General features: G+C 39.9%; 1 protein-coding gene across 1 annotated transcript; it reads left to right on the forward strand.

The window, feature by feature from the left end:
- Positions 1-11: 11 nt before the first annotated feature.
- Positions 12-9,782, forward strand: p3h4 (prolyl 3-hydroxylase family member 4 (inactive)). The gene is made up of 7 exons (XM_026288321.1): positions 12-504; positions 3,108-3,257; positions 3,335-3,506; positions 3,681-3,809; positions 5,021-5,166; positions 6,124-6,207; positions 8,600-9,782. The coding sequence occupies exons 1-7, from the start codon at positions 49-51 to the stop codon at positions 8,747-8,749; spliced, it is 1,287 nt and encodes a 428-aa protein (XP_026144106.1). The 5' UTR covers positions 12-48; the 3' UTR covers positions 8,750-9,782.
- The last annotated feature ends 8,299 nt before the right edge of the window (positions 9,783-18,081 follow it).

Raw genomic sequence — 18,081 nt, forward strand, 5'->3', positions numbered from 1 at the left:
CTCTCCGTTATCACACGGGGATCTGCGTTTACAGTGAGGGACAGAAGCATGGCCCAAGCAGGAATATGTTTAGTCGTGTTTTTCAGTTCTGCATATCTCTTCTGTACTGTTCAGGCTCAGTATGAGAAGTACAGCTTCAAAAGCTTTCCAGCGAACGAGCTCATGCCGCTGGAGTCTGCGTACGGCTACGCGTTAGAGATGTACACGGCTCAGGACTGGAAGCAGAGCGCTGAATATCTGGAGCTGAGCCTGCGCCTGCATCGGCTGCTCAAGGACAGCGAAGCGCACTGCAGCCACAACTGCAGCTCCGTGGGCCGGGACTACGAGGAGAACAACACGGAAACGACCCTCCAGATCATGGGCCACATCATAATGCGAGCTGCATGCCTCAAAAGGTGCAAAACAAACTTTCCCGTGTTTTCTAAATCGTATCCTAAGAGAGAGACTTTGGGTGCTTTCGAACAGAGGATACCGTACCGTTACCTTCAGTACATCTATTTCCAGGTAAGAGAACCCGTTTGTGTATTTGCAATGAGCCAGAACGCGTTTAGGTGTTGCTTCACAGTATACTAGGCTATGCATACAAAGTAACTGTCCACTGAAAAATGATAATAAACGACGAATGGACTACTGTCCATAATTTCCCAACTGTCTTAATCACTTGTGAAAACCACAGCCTAGCAACATGTTTAGATTAACTCTATCAGCAATACTGTATTTTTGATTGTGTCTCAATCGGTGCGTTGCGTTTCATTGGTCCAGTCAGCGGCACACATGCCACGTCCACGCATGATGCGCTTCATAATGACAAGGCACGCGCTTTAAAGGTGTAATGTCCTAAAACTGCTTAACGCAAATAATAATAATAATAATAAATAAATTCAGTTGGTCACTGTCGTGAATGTAGTGATCGTTCATAAGATTTAGAATGGATTGGATGAGGATTCACAACCACTGGCGAGAAAAGTAATGCTAATTAAAAAGACAGAAATCTGAGGCAAATCGGGTTAAAGGTTATAGAACGGTAGGCAATATTTGCAGTTTTTATTATTATTATTATTATTATTATTATTATTATTATTATTATTGCTATAATAATTTAAAATAAAAGCAAATAATTAAATAAGAAACCCAAATCTTTTTTTTCAGATTTGCAATAGATTTCAGTTGAATATGGAACACCATATATTGGTTTAGAAATTAAGTTATAAAGCAGTAATAAATATTAAATACCAGCATGCAGTGCCTAATAGTGTGTAGCTAATCAAAACGTTCTCGTTTCCAACACACATGGACGTTTGGTCAGGAACACACGGGCAACATTAGCGTCGCTTTTCAACATGCAGGGTGATTTCAGCAAGAGATCTTTGGTGTCACTACACAGATGCAAATACTAAGGACATGTGTCATCAACAAATGTGTAAAGAGGTAATAAATGCATTAACATGTCTGCATTCTATACTAAAAACATGCAATTTAGAGATAATCTTTAAATGGGGAAAATTTTACAAATGTTACAAAATTTTACATTTTTCAAATGAAACTATCAAGTAGCACATTCAGGTTCTTGACTGATGATAAAGACCTAACAAGAACATCACAGAGGAAAGAAAAAGCTGAAAATGTTGATCTCTTTAACATCTCAAAAATGCCTGTTTCTAGTTTACTTTAACATCATATTGAGACTTTTGCTTGATTCTCCTGCTTCTCAGCCTTGTCTCCTGCAAAACTCTCAACATGGTCTGCTCAAACATTTCAGAAGACATGTCAGCAGCATCACACACAGGGTTTTTCTCTGTAAATAGTGAATATCTCACTTTTTCTCACTTCAGAAGAGATCTCAGCAACATCACACACTATGCTCAGATTATCTCCTTAGCTAAAGGCTTTGGATCGCTATAAATTTAAGGGATTTCAACAACTTGTATCTATATGAGCTCAAACATTTCTACCAAATAATTTATATTAATAATCAAATTTGTTTCGGATTGGATTGAGTCATAAGCCATTTATTTTGCCTTTCAGCAAAGAACGCTCCAGGGTTACTGTTCCTGTAAGTCAGGTTTTGATAAAGGCACTGGGTAGATTACTATTTCCAACAAATGATGTGCCCTATGCACATAAACTGTACGGTTCTATTATGATATAGTGTGTCAATAAGATTAAAGTTAACCGTATTTTTGCATAAATTAAATTTTAATATATGCTTAAACTCTGAATTTAAGGCTTCTTTTTTACTTTGTTTTGTGCCTTTCAAGTACTTGACTTGGTGCGTACTTTGTAAAGTTGTTTAGATCTCTTCTAAAGCCTTAAAAGAGACAAATATAAACCCCCAGATTCTTTAGGAGCAGAGTGTGATGAACTTTAGAAGAGACAAACCTGCTACACAGGCTCATTGGAAATACCTTTGTCTACATTTCTGCAAAACTCAAAAAATATGATTTGCTGCAGTTTCTAGGTGTAATGAACACTAGGGGCAGTAAAAGAGTCTCCAGCTCAGGAGAAGAATCTGAGCACATTGTGTGATGTTGTTGAGATCTCTTCAAAAGCTTTGAAGGAGACAAATGTAAGACAATGGAGTCTTTAGTTTTGGAGAAAGGTCTGATCAGAGTGTGTGAAGATGATAATGAGATATCTGCTTAAACCTGTGGGAAGACCATTTTAAAAGTGTTAGATTGTTTTCCCCCATGACACAAGTGTGTGAAGCAGGAGACTCAAGCAGGAAAACAAGGTCATGCAACAACCTTAAAAGATGGTACACCAGTGTTACACCAGTGTTACATTTAAAAAGAGAGTATTGATCTTATACTAGAAAAGTTACACTTATATAATCCTTTGTAGTGTATTTAGAAAATGCTCTGCATACACAATGCTGGGCATTGAAGAAAAATGTTATCCATTAATAATAAAATAATATAATATAATATAATAATAATAATAATAATAATAATTTTACATTTTGTAATTATACAAAACTTTCGAAGAGACCTGAATACAAAGCTAATACCTACATGAGATATAAGAAAATCAGTGAAATGAGAAACTGCAGAACCATATTTAAACAAAACAATCTAGACACTGTGTTATCTTATGTTATGTGCGTCTAGATGAATGAGTTGGAGAGAGCGGTTTCGGCAGCACACACGTATCTACAGCGAAACCCTGAGGACTCCCTTCTAACACGGAGTCTCAACTACTATAAAAGCCTGTTTGACACGGAGGAGTACCTCGTAGACCATGAGGAGAAGCCCTATGAGGTATGTATTCTCTCTCATTGTGTTTATAACGGAGTGTGAAATAACTTATTATGGATTCATATCAATCTGTCTCTTAGGCTTTATTCCTGAAGGCTGTAAAGCTGTATAATTCGGGAGATTTTAGCAGCAGTACACGAGACATGGAGCTGGCGGCTGCTGAGTATTTTAAAACATTCAACACGTGTTTGATGTCCTGTGAGGGGTCATACGATGTGCAGGAGTTTAAAGACTTCTACCCCACCTTAGCCGGTCAGTGATATCATGATGCATTCTCAGATTTGCTTCAAATATAGCTTTGAATATTAGAAATCCATCCTAACTTAAATAAGCCTGGTTCAAAAGCAGATTACTTGGTATACATGGGAAGTCCATCGATGATCTGACATATAAATGCAATATCGTCTTTCTTTTTTTCTCCCCCAGATTACTATTTTGAAGTAATTAAGTGCAAAGTAAAATGTGAGGAAAATTTGATTCCAAATGTTGGTGGTTTTTTTGTGGAGAAATTTGTTGCCACCATGTACCACTACATGCAGTTTGCTTATTACAAATGTAAGTATCATAAACACACACACACAACAAAAAATTTTTATCGTCTTCTTTCAGCATTAGACACCAGAAATACTACAATCTGCTCATGTGTCATATCAATTAGTAAATGTTGGTATAATGGGGAATGGTGTATTGTAAAACATTATTATTGTAGGAGACATACTCAAGTCTCTCAGTATGCAGTTCTTGTAAACACTTTTATTAAACACTAGTTCTTATAAACATCTAGAGGTATTGGCATGATACACTGTTGAACTGTGAGTTATTCAAAACTGATAGAATAACATGTTTGCAAGATATTTACAGTGTAACAGACTTGTTGATCTCGACCACTTCATGCATTTTCACTGATTGAACAGCAAACTGATCACTAAACCATTTCAGGTGGTGAACTGAGATCCATTTTAGATGTGGCTCGGGCACATGTGAATTTGGTGTTAAAGTGACATGTACTCTTTAGATTTTACTGCTTTTAAATAGTTATAATATGTGTAAATGTAATCCAATCATAGAGATAAACCAAGAATAAATGCCCCATAGACTAAGACTTCATTGCCAAAATGTTTTCATTAAAACAAACACTTTATAAGAGCCTGTCCTCCAACAAAAAACGACCATATAGATCGTTTGTGCAACCACCTTATCACGACCTATATTTACATTTTAAAGTTAAGTGCCCTCTAGCGGGCGTAAAAATAATGGCAGTATCGTGTTGCGTCTGTCGTCATGAAATGACATATAACGTCATAACCAATCAAAACGCACGTTTATTTAAATGTAATATGTGGACTTTTTACACCAATCTCACAGTAATTCGTACATATTTTATTAGGTGGCTTTTTCGTTCGACTGACCACACCTAACCCCACCCCTAATCCTAACCTCACAGAAATCATGCTAAATTATGATATAGCATATACTGTACATTTTAAATGCACGTCCGTTCTCTGGGTTCAAACCCATGATAGCATGATTACATATCAAGGTATAACGCAATAATCTACCAACTGAGCTACACAAAACGCAAACCAGAGTGCAGATAAAAGAGTACAAAACATTAATATGAAAACGACCTTTTGCCCATAGTGGTGCAATTGTAGTTTACACTCTGATGGGTCGTATGTCAGGGATTTGGACAAACGACCTATACGAGCGTATTGGTTGGAAGACAGGTTGCTTTATAAATGACTTTTATTAATTTGTCCTTCTAGTAAATGATGTGCAGAATGCAGCATTGTGTGCAGCAAGCTATATGCTGTTTGATGCAAATGATCAAGTGATGCAGCAGAACATGGCCTACTACAGATTCCACAGACAACAGTGGGGACTGCAGGACGAGCATTTCCAACCAAGACCAGTAAGCACACACACACGCACGCACGCATATCATGAACGTACCAAAATGACAAACATGTAGTAAGGGTAATGCTTCTAATGCTCAACAATTGCCCCATAACAGTACTGAAGTGGCATATGCATTTTTTGTTGTTGTTTCTCTTGACAATGGAATCAAACCCATGTTACATATATTCAAACAATATATTCATTGAGAAAAACAAAAACAAAGAATCACAAAATATAAATAAAATAGAGAAAAAAAAGTGATAATTAATTGCAAAAATCAGCGACTGATGTCAATTAAGCTTAAAAATCCTTTTTATATCTCTTTAACTGATTTTTAGCAGAAATAATTATTTTGGATTATCTAGATTAATTAACAGCAAGCATTGTATAATATATCTAAATGAGAAATGAGCTTTATAAAACACATGGTTTTGAAATATAAAAGACAAAACATTTGTTATTCATTTACATTTTGCATATTATGTAGTTTACAAATTATCATAATCATAATCCATTTTTTTATACTTTACTGTTTTGCAAATAAAAACATCCTTTCACATTCAACTGCTTTTATTATGTCAATATCAAAAGTAGCAGAGAGTATCTGGTGTGGGTTACCAAGTGCTTTAAGTACAACAGTGCTTCTCATCCTCATGGACTGACCCAGATTTGTTAGTTCTTGCTATGAGATTTTATTTTATTTAATGGCTGAGTTTATTTGTTGCATGGATTTGGTTCCATGCTTGGCTTCTTTTAACTCAAACTGCACACATGGCATCCTCTACAAATGCACACACACACCTCCTCATGACAGAAACTATTGATAAAGGTGTCTCTTCTTTGTTTTCACTGAATTGCTCAGTCACTCTGATGTGGCCTGATAATGGACATATATTTGTAAACGTTCTGGCTTTGCTTGTTTGTATTTTTTACACCTACTGTTTTAACATTTCTGTCTGTATTCACACAGGAAGCTCTTAGATATTTCAATCAAACCACCAAACTGAGGGAACTTCTGGAGTTCGCACAGAATTATTTACAGACAGATGACGAGGTAAACCTATAAAATAACCCTAAAACCCTAAGTTAACTATATTTCTTGAATGGTAAACTAAGTTGTGTGTTTTAGGTTGAGCTTGGATTGACTTTTCCAAGCCAGCCAAACAATGATATACTCTCTCTCTCTCTCTCTCTCTCTCTCTCTCTCTCTCTCTCTCTCTCTCTCTCTTTCTCTCTCTCTCTCTCTCACACACACACACACACATGGCCTGAATTGTCTTTTAAGGGCAGAGCAGGTCAAAAGAAGTAGTTATAGTTTTCACATTGAGCATATCTAATTAATAGTGTTTTTCCTTATTTCTGTGAGCTTGCAACACATATCCATTTGTTAACATCAGTGCATTAACTAGAGTTAAGCCAGTCAGCCTGGTAGCCCAAGGCCCACTTACAGCTCTCTGTAAAAAAAAGAGACCACCGTAAAATTATTGTTTTTCTGATCTTAGTATTTATAGGTATGTGTTTGAGTAAAATTAACATTTTTGTATTATTCTATAAATTACTGACAACATTTCTCCCAAATTCCAAATTAGCATATTGTTTTTTAGAGCATTTATTTGCAAAATAAGGACAACTGGTCAAAAAAAAAAAAGGAATGAGAAGACGTAGAATTTCACAACCACAGTCTTTAATGATCCAGGAAACGAGGAGTACAAGGCAGGTAGGAACACACAAGTAGCTCAACGGGGAATAACGTTTAAGACTCGACAAGGAAACATGGGGCAGACTATACATACACCGAACAAAATTATAAAATTGGCCAATCTGTATTTCATTAAGCAGAATAAGGTGTGCCTGTGTTAGAATTCAACAGACACTGGAATGGAAAGGCTGCCATACATGTAGAAATGCTGAGTTAAAGGGATAGTTCATCCAAAAATGAAAGTTCTGTCATCATTTACTTACCCTCATGTCGTTCCAAACCTGTATTAGTTGCTTTCTTATGTTGAACATAGAAAATATTTTGAAGAGTGATGGTAATAGTTGGTGGTTGCCATTGACTTTCATAGTATGTTTTTATTCCTACTATGAAAGTTAATGGCAACCACCAACTGTTTGATTACCACCAATCTTCAAAATATATTCTATGTTCAAAATAAGAAAGCAACTAATACAGGTTAGCAGAGTGGTCTCTTATTTTTTTTATTTTTTTCGCAGAGTTAAACATGCAGTTCTATTGACTCTTTGAGGCTGCAGTATTACATATGTCTTGCCTTGATTTTATTATTATTTTTTTTTTACAAAAACAGGATAATCACAAAAAAAATAAAAAAATAAAGCTGGTTTGTCTGGTCAGAGGACAACTTACCCCCCAACAACAAGAGAGAAACAGACTAATATTAGCGTAGATGCCATTCTTCTAATGATGTAGTAAGTACATCGGGTGTTATGGGAAGTGTTCCCGGTTCCGGTTTACCTAATTAATGCAGCCTAAAAATCCTTTAACGGATTTGGATATTAAAAGCATATTAGTATGTTATGTGTAAGCCAGGTTAAAGAGATGGGTCTTTAATCTAGATTTAAACTGCAAGAGTGTGTCTGCCTCCCGAACAATGTTAGGTAGGTTATTCCAGAGTTTAGAGCCAAATAGGAAAAGGATCTGCCACCCGCAGCTGATTTTATATTTTAGGTATTAAAATTTGCCTGAGTTTAGAGAACGTGGCGGACGTGGAGGATTATAATGTAACAGGAGCTCATTCAAATACTGAGGTGCTAAACCATTCAGGGCTTTATAAGTAATAAGCAATATTTTAAAATCTATACGATGTTTGATAGGGAGCCAGTGCAGTGATGACAGGACCGGGCTAATATGGTCATACTTCCTGGTTCTAGTAAGAACTCTTGCTGCTGCATTTTGGACTAGCTGTAGTTTGTTTACTAAGCGTGCAGAACAACCACCCAATAAAGCATTACAATAGTCTAACCTTGAGGTCAAAAATGCATGGATGAACATTTCTGCATTTGACAGCATTTTCACCAGATGATTTGGTGATTGTTCTGTCACTGGGAAGAAATATTAGACCAACCAGGAAACCTTTGCAAACTTTAACAATCTCCAGGTTGAGCTGTTTTTTTAAACATTTCAATTTTTAAAAGCAGGTTAGTTCTGGGCCTGAAAGAGCAACCAACCACTGAACAACATGGTTCTGAATTAATTTTTTTATTTTTTTTAATTGCATGATTAAATAAATTACCACAATATCACTGTGTGACGCCTCTCACCAATGGTTTGAATGGGTGGGACAACTAGCTGGAAATGTCCTTAAACTGGCTAATACAGTAGCTTTTAAAATGGTCAATAGGCAGACATGTTTTGAGTATGTCCTATTGTTCTATTCATTGGAATAATAAAATTAGCATGTGCTTATGAACCGTGTGTTTTTTAACAGGATACTGTTAGTTCAGAAGAAGCAGCATCAGCTCTGTCAAGTCCTCCTGATGAAGAGTTTGAGGGAATCGGCGACTACGAGGAGTCTTTCCTGGCTGAATGGTGGCAGGAACCCAAAACTAAAGGAGACACAGGAGAACCAGCTGAATAAGCACAAACCAAATCATATTATTTATACTGGTTCCCTGAGGGAGTCTTCATCTGGTGTCTTCCTCATCCCTTGTTGATAATTTACATCTTTTTCATTAGAAATGGATTGTACTGTATCCAATCTAACTGTACTTTTAACTAGAATATTTTGATTTTTTTTGTATAATTTCGATGCAAGAAGTTTTATAATAACAGTCTCTGATCCAGATTTGTATTTTTTAGTTGAGATGAGCTTTTTTTTTCTTTTTTTTTTTGGCTTTTGTTTATTTTGTTTTTGTTTCACATGTATTTCATATTATGTATTACAACATATTTTTATTGATATGAAATGTATCTGCATCTTTTCACATGCAATCTCTTTTATTCTGACTCACTTATAGATGATTTCATTTTCAGGCTTTATAAGAGAGTTGCTGACACTGTTTGTTTTGACTGATAAGGAAGATTATATATCATGGAAATATGTGTAAATAGACTTGATCAAATATGAGACAAAATTCAGCTGTTAGCAGCTTAAAAACAGTGCTGTTATTCAGATCCATTATTTAGGGTTGCTTTTGGTTGGTTTAATAGCCATATATAGTTCATAAGGTTTTGATACAAGCTCAACTTAGCTATGCAACACAAAAAAAAAACGTGTTTTAAGAAGTGTTTTCAAAGCACTTTACAGAAACAATGTATCCATGGGCCTCAAGACCCATGAAATAAAATCTAAAGATATAACAGTTATTCTCTGTTGTGTTGTCTTCCTTTGTACATTTAAAAATTAGGTACATGTGTTGTTATCTGTGAATATAACACTTCCTGTAACAACTGAAATAAACATACAAATTGATTGGTGGCCTAACCAAAATTTTGTCACCTACCTGGGTGTGATTACGCTCGGTCACCCTTAAGTTTGTTACTTGCAAAATCTTTCTGTTTCTGTCTGTCTTTTGATTGCTGTAAAAATCCATCAAAACCAAATGTGAGAACCTGAGATCAACAATTCTGTGCCTTCTGGGTTTTAAAAATAAAATTTGAGATAAAACGGTTTTGTGTGTATGTGTATGTATCTTATAATTAACAACAGGAACCTGTAAACATCAGTCTAATAGGTCTGGCTTAATTATTTAAATCGTATTGTTATTATGTAACCCGTGGTACCCGAAGCCTAACTTAATGTATAGCCAGCAACATTTATTCTGATAGAGATCTCCCTTATTGTTCTTCCATGAGGTTTCAGTACAGAAAGGGAGGAGGGGGAGACAGAACAGGAAGTCAAGGTTTCCCCTGGGATTGTCTGATGCTGTGTTTTTCCCCTGCCATTTCACTGTCTATAATTGTGTGCAGGTGTCCCTGATTGTGTGCTGACGAAGCGGATTGGACCTGCTATTAAAAGACGCCCATTACATCAGGACAACAGCTCATTCCCTCTGGGACCTTGTCGCATGACATTGCTGTTTCGTTGGGCATAGATGTTTACTGTCTAAATACGGGGCAACTACTTACACAGCTTTGCTGTTCTGTTTTCCTCTTTTTCCTATTTTTTTGGCCAATTTTTGAGAGCCTTGGGAAAAGAGACGCTGGACTTTGATTTCATTCGTTTTTGCACTTTAGAGCAGGATATAACAGTGCAGCAGGAAGCTTGTGGAAGACTCACGTACATTTTCCTTTTCTTCAAGGAGGTAGGGTAGTTTTGTATATATTTATAAGAGAAGGTAATCTGTTAACATTTTGTTTTTAGCTCAGCCCATTCTCCGCTGCCAAGCTTCGATAAACATGCGTCACCATTTAGATCCAGTCCTCTGACTTGTGTCTATTGCAAGAAACGGGGACATGTATTGGCTGACTGTTATAAGTTAAAGCGAAGAAATCAAACTTCTCCCGCTCGTACTATAAAGCCTGAGTCTGCCCTGTGCGTTGACGATTTCCCCAAGGATATTAATAAGTCTAAATTGGTTGGGGACCAAGTAAATAGTAGCCCGTCGTTTGCACCGTTTATTACGGATGGCACGGTCGCATTACCTGGAGAGCCCAACGACCGGGTGCATATTAAAATATTACGCGACACTTGTGCTTCTCAAAGTTTTCTGTTGGAAGAGATTTTGCCTTTCAGCGACGATTCGTATACAGGAGACACTGTTCTCGTTAGAGGATTCGAAATGGGGTTTGTAAACGTACATGTACAAAAGTTGTCCCTTTCATCCAGTTTAGTTACTGGTAATGTAATCATGGGCGTTCGCCCCCTCTTCCAGTGGAAGGGGTCTCGATGTTGCTTGGAAATGACCTGGGTGGTGGAAAAGTTTCCCATGCCCGGGGGTGTCACCTGTGTCTTAAGGTGTTGATTGTTTATCCACAGAGTATCCTGAAGTTTTTTCATCTAGTATAGTTACCCGCGCGATGGCACAGCGTGCGAAACTCGACGATGGAAAAGAGGACGTTGACCTTGGTGATACTTTTATTGCCCATCCTTCGCCGCCCGGCCATATAAAGCTGGCTTGCATTTCTCCCTTAGCCGTAAGTAAATCATCTCTGAGTCGCAAGCAACTTATCCAGGAGCAAAAGAATGATCCTTCCCTTACGTCATTGTTCTCGGAGGTTATGTCCGAAAAGGATATTCAATTTACTCCAAATGGTTATTTTTTGCAGGATGGTGTTTTAATGCGCAAGTGGTGGCCTTTAACAGCTCCAGCGAAAGATGTTTGGCATGTTGTCAGTCAAATTGTCGTCCCAGCCGCTTATAGGGAAGAGGTTTTGGCTTAATTTTACTTTGTTGGATCAGCAGCTATGCTAATGATGTCTGTATTTTGTTTCTATGTTTCGCCACGTAACTAGGATTTACACAAGCTCCAGTCTGGATCCAGAACACCTGAGAAGAGATGATGCTGACCCTCAGAGGACCTCAGATGATGCTAACCCTGAATCAACAACCAGAACTAACAATTATTGCTAAATGTGTGACTGAATCATATAATAACTTAATTAATAATATTGATAGTTCATCGTCTAGCTGACTACGTCTTGTATTATTATTTTTATTTTTTCTAAAATCCTGTCAAATGTGCACAAACTACTAGCTACTACTAAATATTGTAGAAACATAATTTTCTGTAAAGTTGCTTTGTAACGATTTGTGTTGTAAAAAGCGCTATACAAATAAACTTGAATTGAATTGAATTAAGCACATGATCATCATTTCGCCAGGCATTTGGGTGTCAATAAAACCGCGGACCGGGTTATGCAGCATTTTTATTGGCCGGGAGTAAAGTGGGACATTGCAAGATACTGTAAAACGTGCCATCTGTGCCAAGTTGTGGGGAAACTTATCCCGCCGATCAAAATTATCCCGCCGGCTCCCTTACAGCCAATCCCAGTCTCTTCAGAACCTTTTGAAAGGGTAATACTGGACTGCGTGGGCCCCTTACCTCGCACGAAGTCTGGGAACCAGTATCTGCTCACCATAATGTGTAGCTTAACGTGCTTTCCGGAGGCTGTTCCGTTGCGAAAAATAACAGCTCTTGTTATCATAAAGGCCCTGCTAAATTTATTTTCCACGTTCGGCCTCCCAAAAGTAGTTCAGACTGATCAAGGCACAAATTTTCTATCTAAGGTGTTTAAGCAGGTCATGCAACAGCTCTCAATCATACATGTCACCTCGAGTTGTTATCATCCTCAGTCCCAAGGGGCGCTCGAAAGGTTTCACCAAACCCTCAAAACCATGTTGCAAACTTACTGCCTTGAGTTTGTGCGTAACTGGGATGAGAGGGTTCTGCTGGCTCTCTTTGCTATACATGAAGTGGTCCAGGAGAGCTTAGGATTTAGCCCGGCGGAGCTTGTTTTCAGTCACACTGTACGTGGTCCTTTGAAGGTGTTAAAGGAGGCCTGGTTGACCGAAGCTAAGAATTACCACGACCTAGCTGATTATGTGTCCAAAATTCGTTTTAGGCTTCAACGAGCTTGCCAACTAGCTAAGGAGAATCTTGGGATGTCTCAGAGGAGAATGAAAAAAAGGTACGACCGAAAAGCCTTCTCTCGTCTGTTCAGACCAGGTGATCTGGTAATGGTTTTATTGCCTGTGCTGTGTTCTGCTTTACAAGCACGCTATGCCGGTCCATATTGTGTGGAACGTACAGTAGGCAATTTAAACTACATAATTGCCACCCCTGATCACAGGAAAAAGTCCAGGCTGTGTCATGCTAACATGTTAAAACCCTACCGAATACGACAGCCACAACCGCATTCTACTCCTAATATGGCCTCTGACGCTGCTCAAGGCGGCAAAATGAAACTGGCGCTGTCCATTCAGCCTAGTACTGGAGTTGCCACTCATCCTCAACCCCTAGTCTCCGTTGTTTCTGATTTCCCTTTGGATGTTCCTGGCCCCTCTATGGAGGTGATTGAAGGGAGACTTAAAAATTCAGTGATTCTTAAAGATTTGCCTTTGTTTCTATCTCACCTTTCTGAATCTGAAAGTGCCGAGCTGGTTGCACTAATTAAATCACATGAAAGCTTGTTTACTGACGTTTCCCATGGTACAACTGCCATTGTACACAATATCGAAGTTGACTGTTCTAAGCCGATTAAACAACACCCGTGTAGGGCAAATCCACTGAAGCGTCAGGTTCTTCAGCTAGAGGTCAAATACATGCTGGAGAATAATATTGCTGAACCCATCTCCAGTCCATGGAGTTCCCCGTGCCTATTGGTCCCTAAGTCAGACGGTACGTTCAGGTATTGTACTGACTTCAGGCAAGTTAATGCAGTGACTAAGCCTGAAAGTTTCCCCTTACCACGCATGGATGATTGTGTTGATCGCCTTGGTCTCGCCAATCATGTTAGTAAGCTAAACCTGTTGAAAGGCTACTGGCAAGTTCCTTTAACGGAGCGGGCTAAAAAGATCTCTGCCTTCGTTACGCCAGACCACTTCTTACAATATGCACATATGCCCTTCGGCCTTCGTAACTCTGCCGCCACATTCCAGCGCTTAGTGAACAATGTTCTTGATGGACTTTCCAATTGCGAGGCCTATTTAGATGATTGTGTATAGCGCCACCTGGCGGGAACACTTAAAACATTTGTCTGATGTTTTCGACCGCTTGGCAAGTGCTAACTTAACGGTCAATCTGGCGAAGTGCATGTTTGGCCAGGCCTCAATCATTTACCTTGGAAAAGTAGTTGGACGTGGGCAGGTTCGCCCTGTCCATTCAAAGGTCAAGGCTATTTTGAATTTTCCATCCCCAGCCTCCCGAAGGGATTTGCTTTGTTTTTTAGGAATGGTTGGCTACTATAGGTCCTTTTGCAAAAAAATTTCGACAGTAGCTGCCCCACTTACTGATCAGCTGAGCACAAAGCGCAACTTCACATGGACGGATACCTGCCAGGCTGCGTTTGACTCTGATAAGGCACTTTTTACTACTGCGCCGGTGTTGCTAGCTCCAAATTTCAGCCTGCCTTTCTCTGTCACTGTGGATGCAAGTGATGTAGGTGCTGGGGCGGTTTTGTCTCAGCAGGGTAGTGATGGTTTAGATCATCCGGTGGCTTTCTTTTCGCGCAAGTTCAACCATTATCAACATGCTTACTCAACCATCGAAAAAGAAGCGCTTGCACTGGTGCTGGCGCTACAACACTTTAAAGTATATGTGGGGGGCGTAGCTACTGTAACAGTATTTACTGATCACAATCCGTTAACATTTTTTAATAGAATGCAATAACAACCAACGTTTAATGCGTTGGAGCCTTGTTCTTCAAAGCTACAACATTAAAGATTAAACATATTCGGGGATGAGAAAATGTGGTTGCCGATGCTTTATCCCGAGGTTAGTGTCACTGAATTGTGAATAAAGTGTCGGGTATTTCTGTTAGTATTTGTCTCTTGACCTATTGGATAACTTGCTGTCTCTGCCATTCAGGATAACTAAATTTAGTCGCACATTTAGTTTTGCAAATTCTGTATCTCTTAAGTGGAATAATATAATATCCTTTGTCTTTGCCCGCCACTTTATTTCTTAAGGATGGGGCTGTTACGTGGCCTTGAGGTTTCCCCTGGGATTGTCTGATGCTGTGTTTTTCCCCTGCCATTTCACCGTCTATAATTGTGTGCAGGTGTCCCTGACTGTGTGCTGACGAAGCGGATTGGACCTGCTATTAAAAGACGCCCATTACATCAGGACAACAGCTCATTCCCTCTGGGACCTTGGCGCGTGACATTGCTGTTTCGTTGGGCATAGATGTTTACTGTCTAAATACGGGTAACTACTTACACAGCTTTGCTGTTCTGTTTTCCTCTTTTTCCAATTTTTTTGGCAAATTTTTGAGAGCCTTTGGAAAAGAGACGCTGGACTTTGATTTCATTCGTTTTTGCACTTGAGAGCAGGATATAACAGTGCAGCAGGAAGCTTGCAGAAGACTCACGTATTTTCCTTTTCTTCGAGGAGGTAGGGTAGTTTTGTATATATTTATAAGAGAAGGTAATCTGACAGGGCTATATATATTTTTTTGTTGGTTTTGTCATCACTGACTGAAGTCAAGCTGATCGTAGTATAAACCTGTTGTTCGAATCAGAAAATAAATCTGTTTACATTTTGTTTTTAACTCTGACACCTGGGCTTTCTTATGTTGCGTACCCATCTTTAAATTTAGCTAAATGGGTTCGTAACAGAAATCATCAATAAGGGAGTGATCCAGTATGTCCCTAGCAGGTACCCAACTCCTCTCCTCCGGACCATAACCCTCCCAGTCCACCAGGTACTGGAATCCTCATCCCCTCTGAATAGGTCGGTTCCCCATCTACGAGACGCGGCGGCGGGGGAACCGGGGTAGGCGGATTAATACGTGAATAAAACACGGGTTTAATTTTGGACACATGAAAAGCAGGATGTATCCTCCTGTACGCTGGAGGTAGTTTGAGGTGGACTGTCACCGGACTAATGATTTTGGTGATAATAAATGGGCCAATGAATTTGGGAGCTAATTTGTTAGAGATGGAACGGAGAGGAATATTGTTAGTAGAAAGCCACACTTCTTGATCAACGACATAAACGGGAGGCTTTGACCGGAGGCGATCGGCCTTGGCCTTAGTGCGCTCCCTCACCCGGAGCAGAGTCTCGCGGGCTGTGGTCCAGGTGCGGTGGCACCTCTGGACAAATGCGTGAGCGGAGGGGACCATGACTTCAGATTCCAGACTAGGAAAAACTGGTGGCTGGTAACCTAAGCTGCACTGAAACGGAGAGAGGCCCGTGGCTGACACTGGTAATGAATTGTGAGCGTACTCCACCATAGAGAGTTGTTGGCTCCAGGAAGAAGGATTCTTGGAGACCAAACATCGCAACATCCTCTCTAAATCCTGGTTGGCTCGCTCAGACTGCCCGTTACTCTGGGGATGATAACCCGAAGACAGGCTAACTGACGTTCCTAGCAACTTACAAAATTCTTTCCAAAATTTGGATATGAATTGGGATCCCCTGTCAGAAACCACATCTACCGGGAGGCCATGTAGCCGAAAGACGTGATCTAGGACAGTGAACACTGTCTCCTTGGCTGTCTGTAATTTGGGCAAGGGAATGAAATGTGCCGTCTTCGAGAACCGGTCCACTACGGTCAAAAACGACCGTTATGCCATTAGAGGGTGGGAGAGCGGTAACAAAATCTAGTGCGATATGTGACCTGGGTCTCGAAGGGACAGACAGCGTTTGAAGGAGCTCATCAGGAGGCCGGTTAGATGACTTACCACTGGCGCAAACTGAGCTAGCCAAAACAAAATCATGCACGTCACGAGCCATAAGTGGCCACCAGAATCATTGTTTAACTAACCCATTGGTTCGGCTTATCCCTGGATGACAAGCAACATTAGAGCAGTGACCCCACTGAATGACTTCGGACGGTAACTCTTCCGGCACAAATAAACGATTCGGTGGCAACCAGGCGGAGGCGTTACCCCTTCTAAGGCCATCTTGACCTTCGACTCGACCTCCCATACGAGTGCTGAGAAGACTATTTTCTCCGGTAAAATACATTCGGGAGTCACTGGGCGGGCGGAGGGATCAAAAAGACGTCACAAAGAATCGGGTTTGACATTTTTTGAACCCGGGTGGTATGACCTAAACGGCCAAATAAAAAGTGCTCACCGAGCCTGCCTGGAATTGAGTCTTTTGGCAGTTCTAATATACTCTATATTCTTATGATCAGTCCAAACAATGAAAGGTACCCCTGAACCTTCCAACCAGTGACGCCACTCCTCTAAAGCTAATTTGATGGCCAATAATTCTTTGTTACCAATGTCATAATTGTGTTCGGCAGGAGATAACCGATGGGAGAAAAACGCGCAGGGATCGAGGCAGCACGTTGGGAAAGAACTGCTCCTACCCTCACCTCTGATGCGTTGACCTTCACCACGAACTGCCATGTGGGATCAGGGGCTACAAGGATGGGAGCCGAAATAAAGCGGCTCTTGAGGTTGGTAAATGCAGTTTCAGCTGCATCTGACCACCTGAACAGAGTACTGGGGGAGGTCAAGGCCATCAGAGGTGAGACTAGTTGGCTGAAATTGCGAATGAAATGTTGATAGAAAATTGGCGAACCCCAGAAACTGCTGTAAGGCCTTACGGGAATCTGGAGATGGCCAATCTATCACAGCCTTAACCTTGTCAGGATCCATACATATTCCCTCGGATGAGACGACATACCCTACGAAGGGAACAGACTGTGCATGGAATACACATTTCTCCGCCTTGACAAAAAACCCATTCTCGAGTAATCTCTGGAGCACTCGTCTGATGTGTTCAACGTGTTCCTGGACAGATGAAGAAAAAATCAGTATGTCATCCAGGTAAACATATATAAACTGATCTACCATGTCTGTGATGGCCGACAACGTGGCCACACAGCAAGGCGGTAACTAAACCACACACACACAGACATGCATCTTTTTCTTTCATTTGTTTACATGCTATTTTGGTTGTCCTTTTAGTATATTTCATAATTAAAACATTTCAGTTGCAGATCACCCTATATATATATATTCATAATAAAGACAGGCACAGCTTTGGTTCATTTTCACCACTTTATTTCTAATTTACACTTCTACCATACATGACTAGTTTGGGTGCACACTTTCTAGTTATGAGTGGTATATTGTGTTAACAGTTATTTCTTTTGAGTTTAAGTTACCTATGTGTGGAAGGTGGAGGTTTGACACTGTCTGGGCAAAGCGCTGCACTTCAGTGGAGGTCCATTCTAATAAAGGACCGGCTGGCGCCAGTGGCCGCCATTTTGTTCCAGTGGTTGAGCCCATGGTGCAGATTAGCTGGGTGGATGTAGGGTTGTTTATTTGTTTGTTTTATTTGTTTGTTTTTG

This window comes from Carassius auratus, chromosome 19 (assembly GCF_003368295.1).
Source record: "Carassius auratus strain Wakin chromosome 19, ASM336829v1, whole genome shotgun sequence".
NCBI lineage: Eukaryota > Metazoa > Chordata > Actinopteri > Cypriniformes > Cyprinidae > Carassius > Carassius auratus.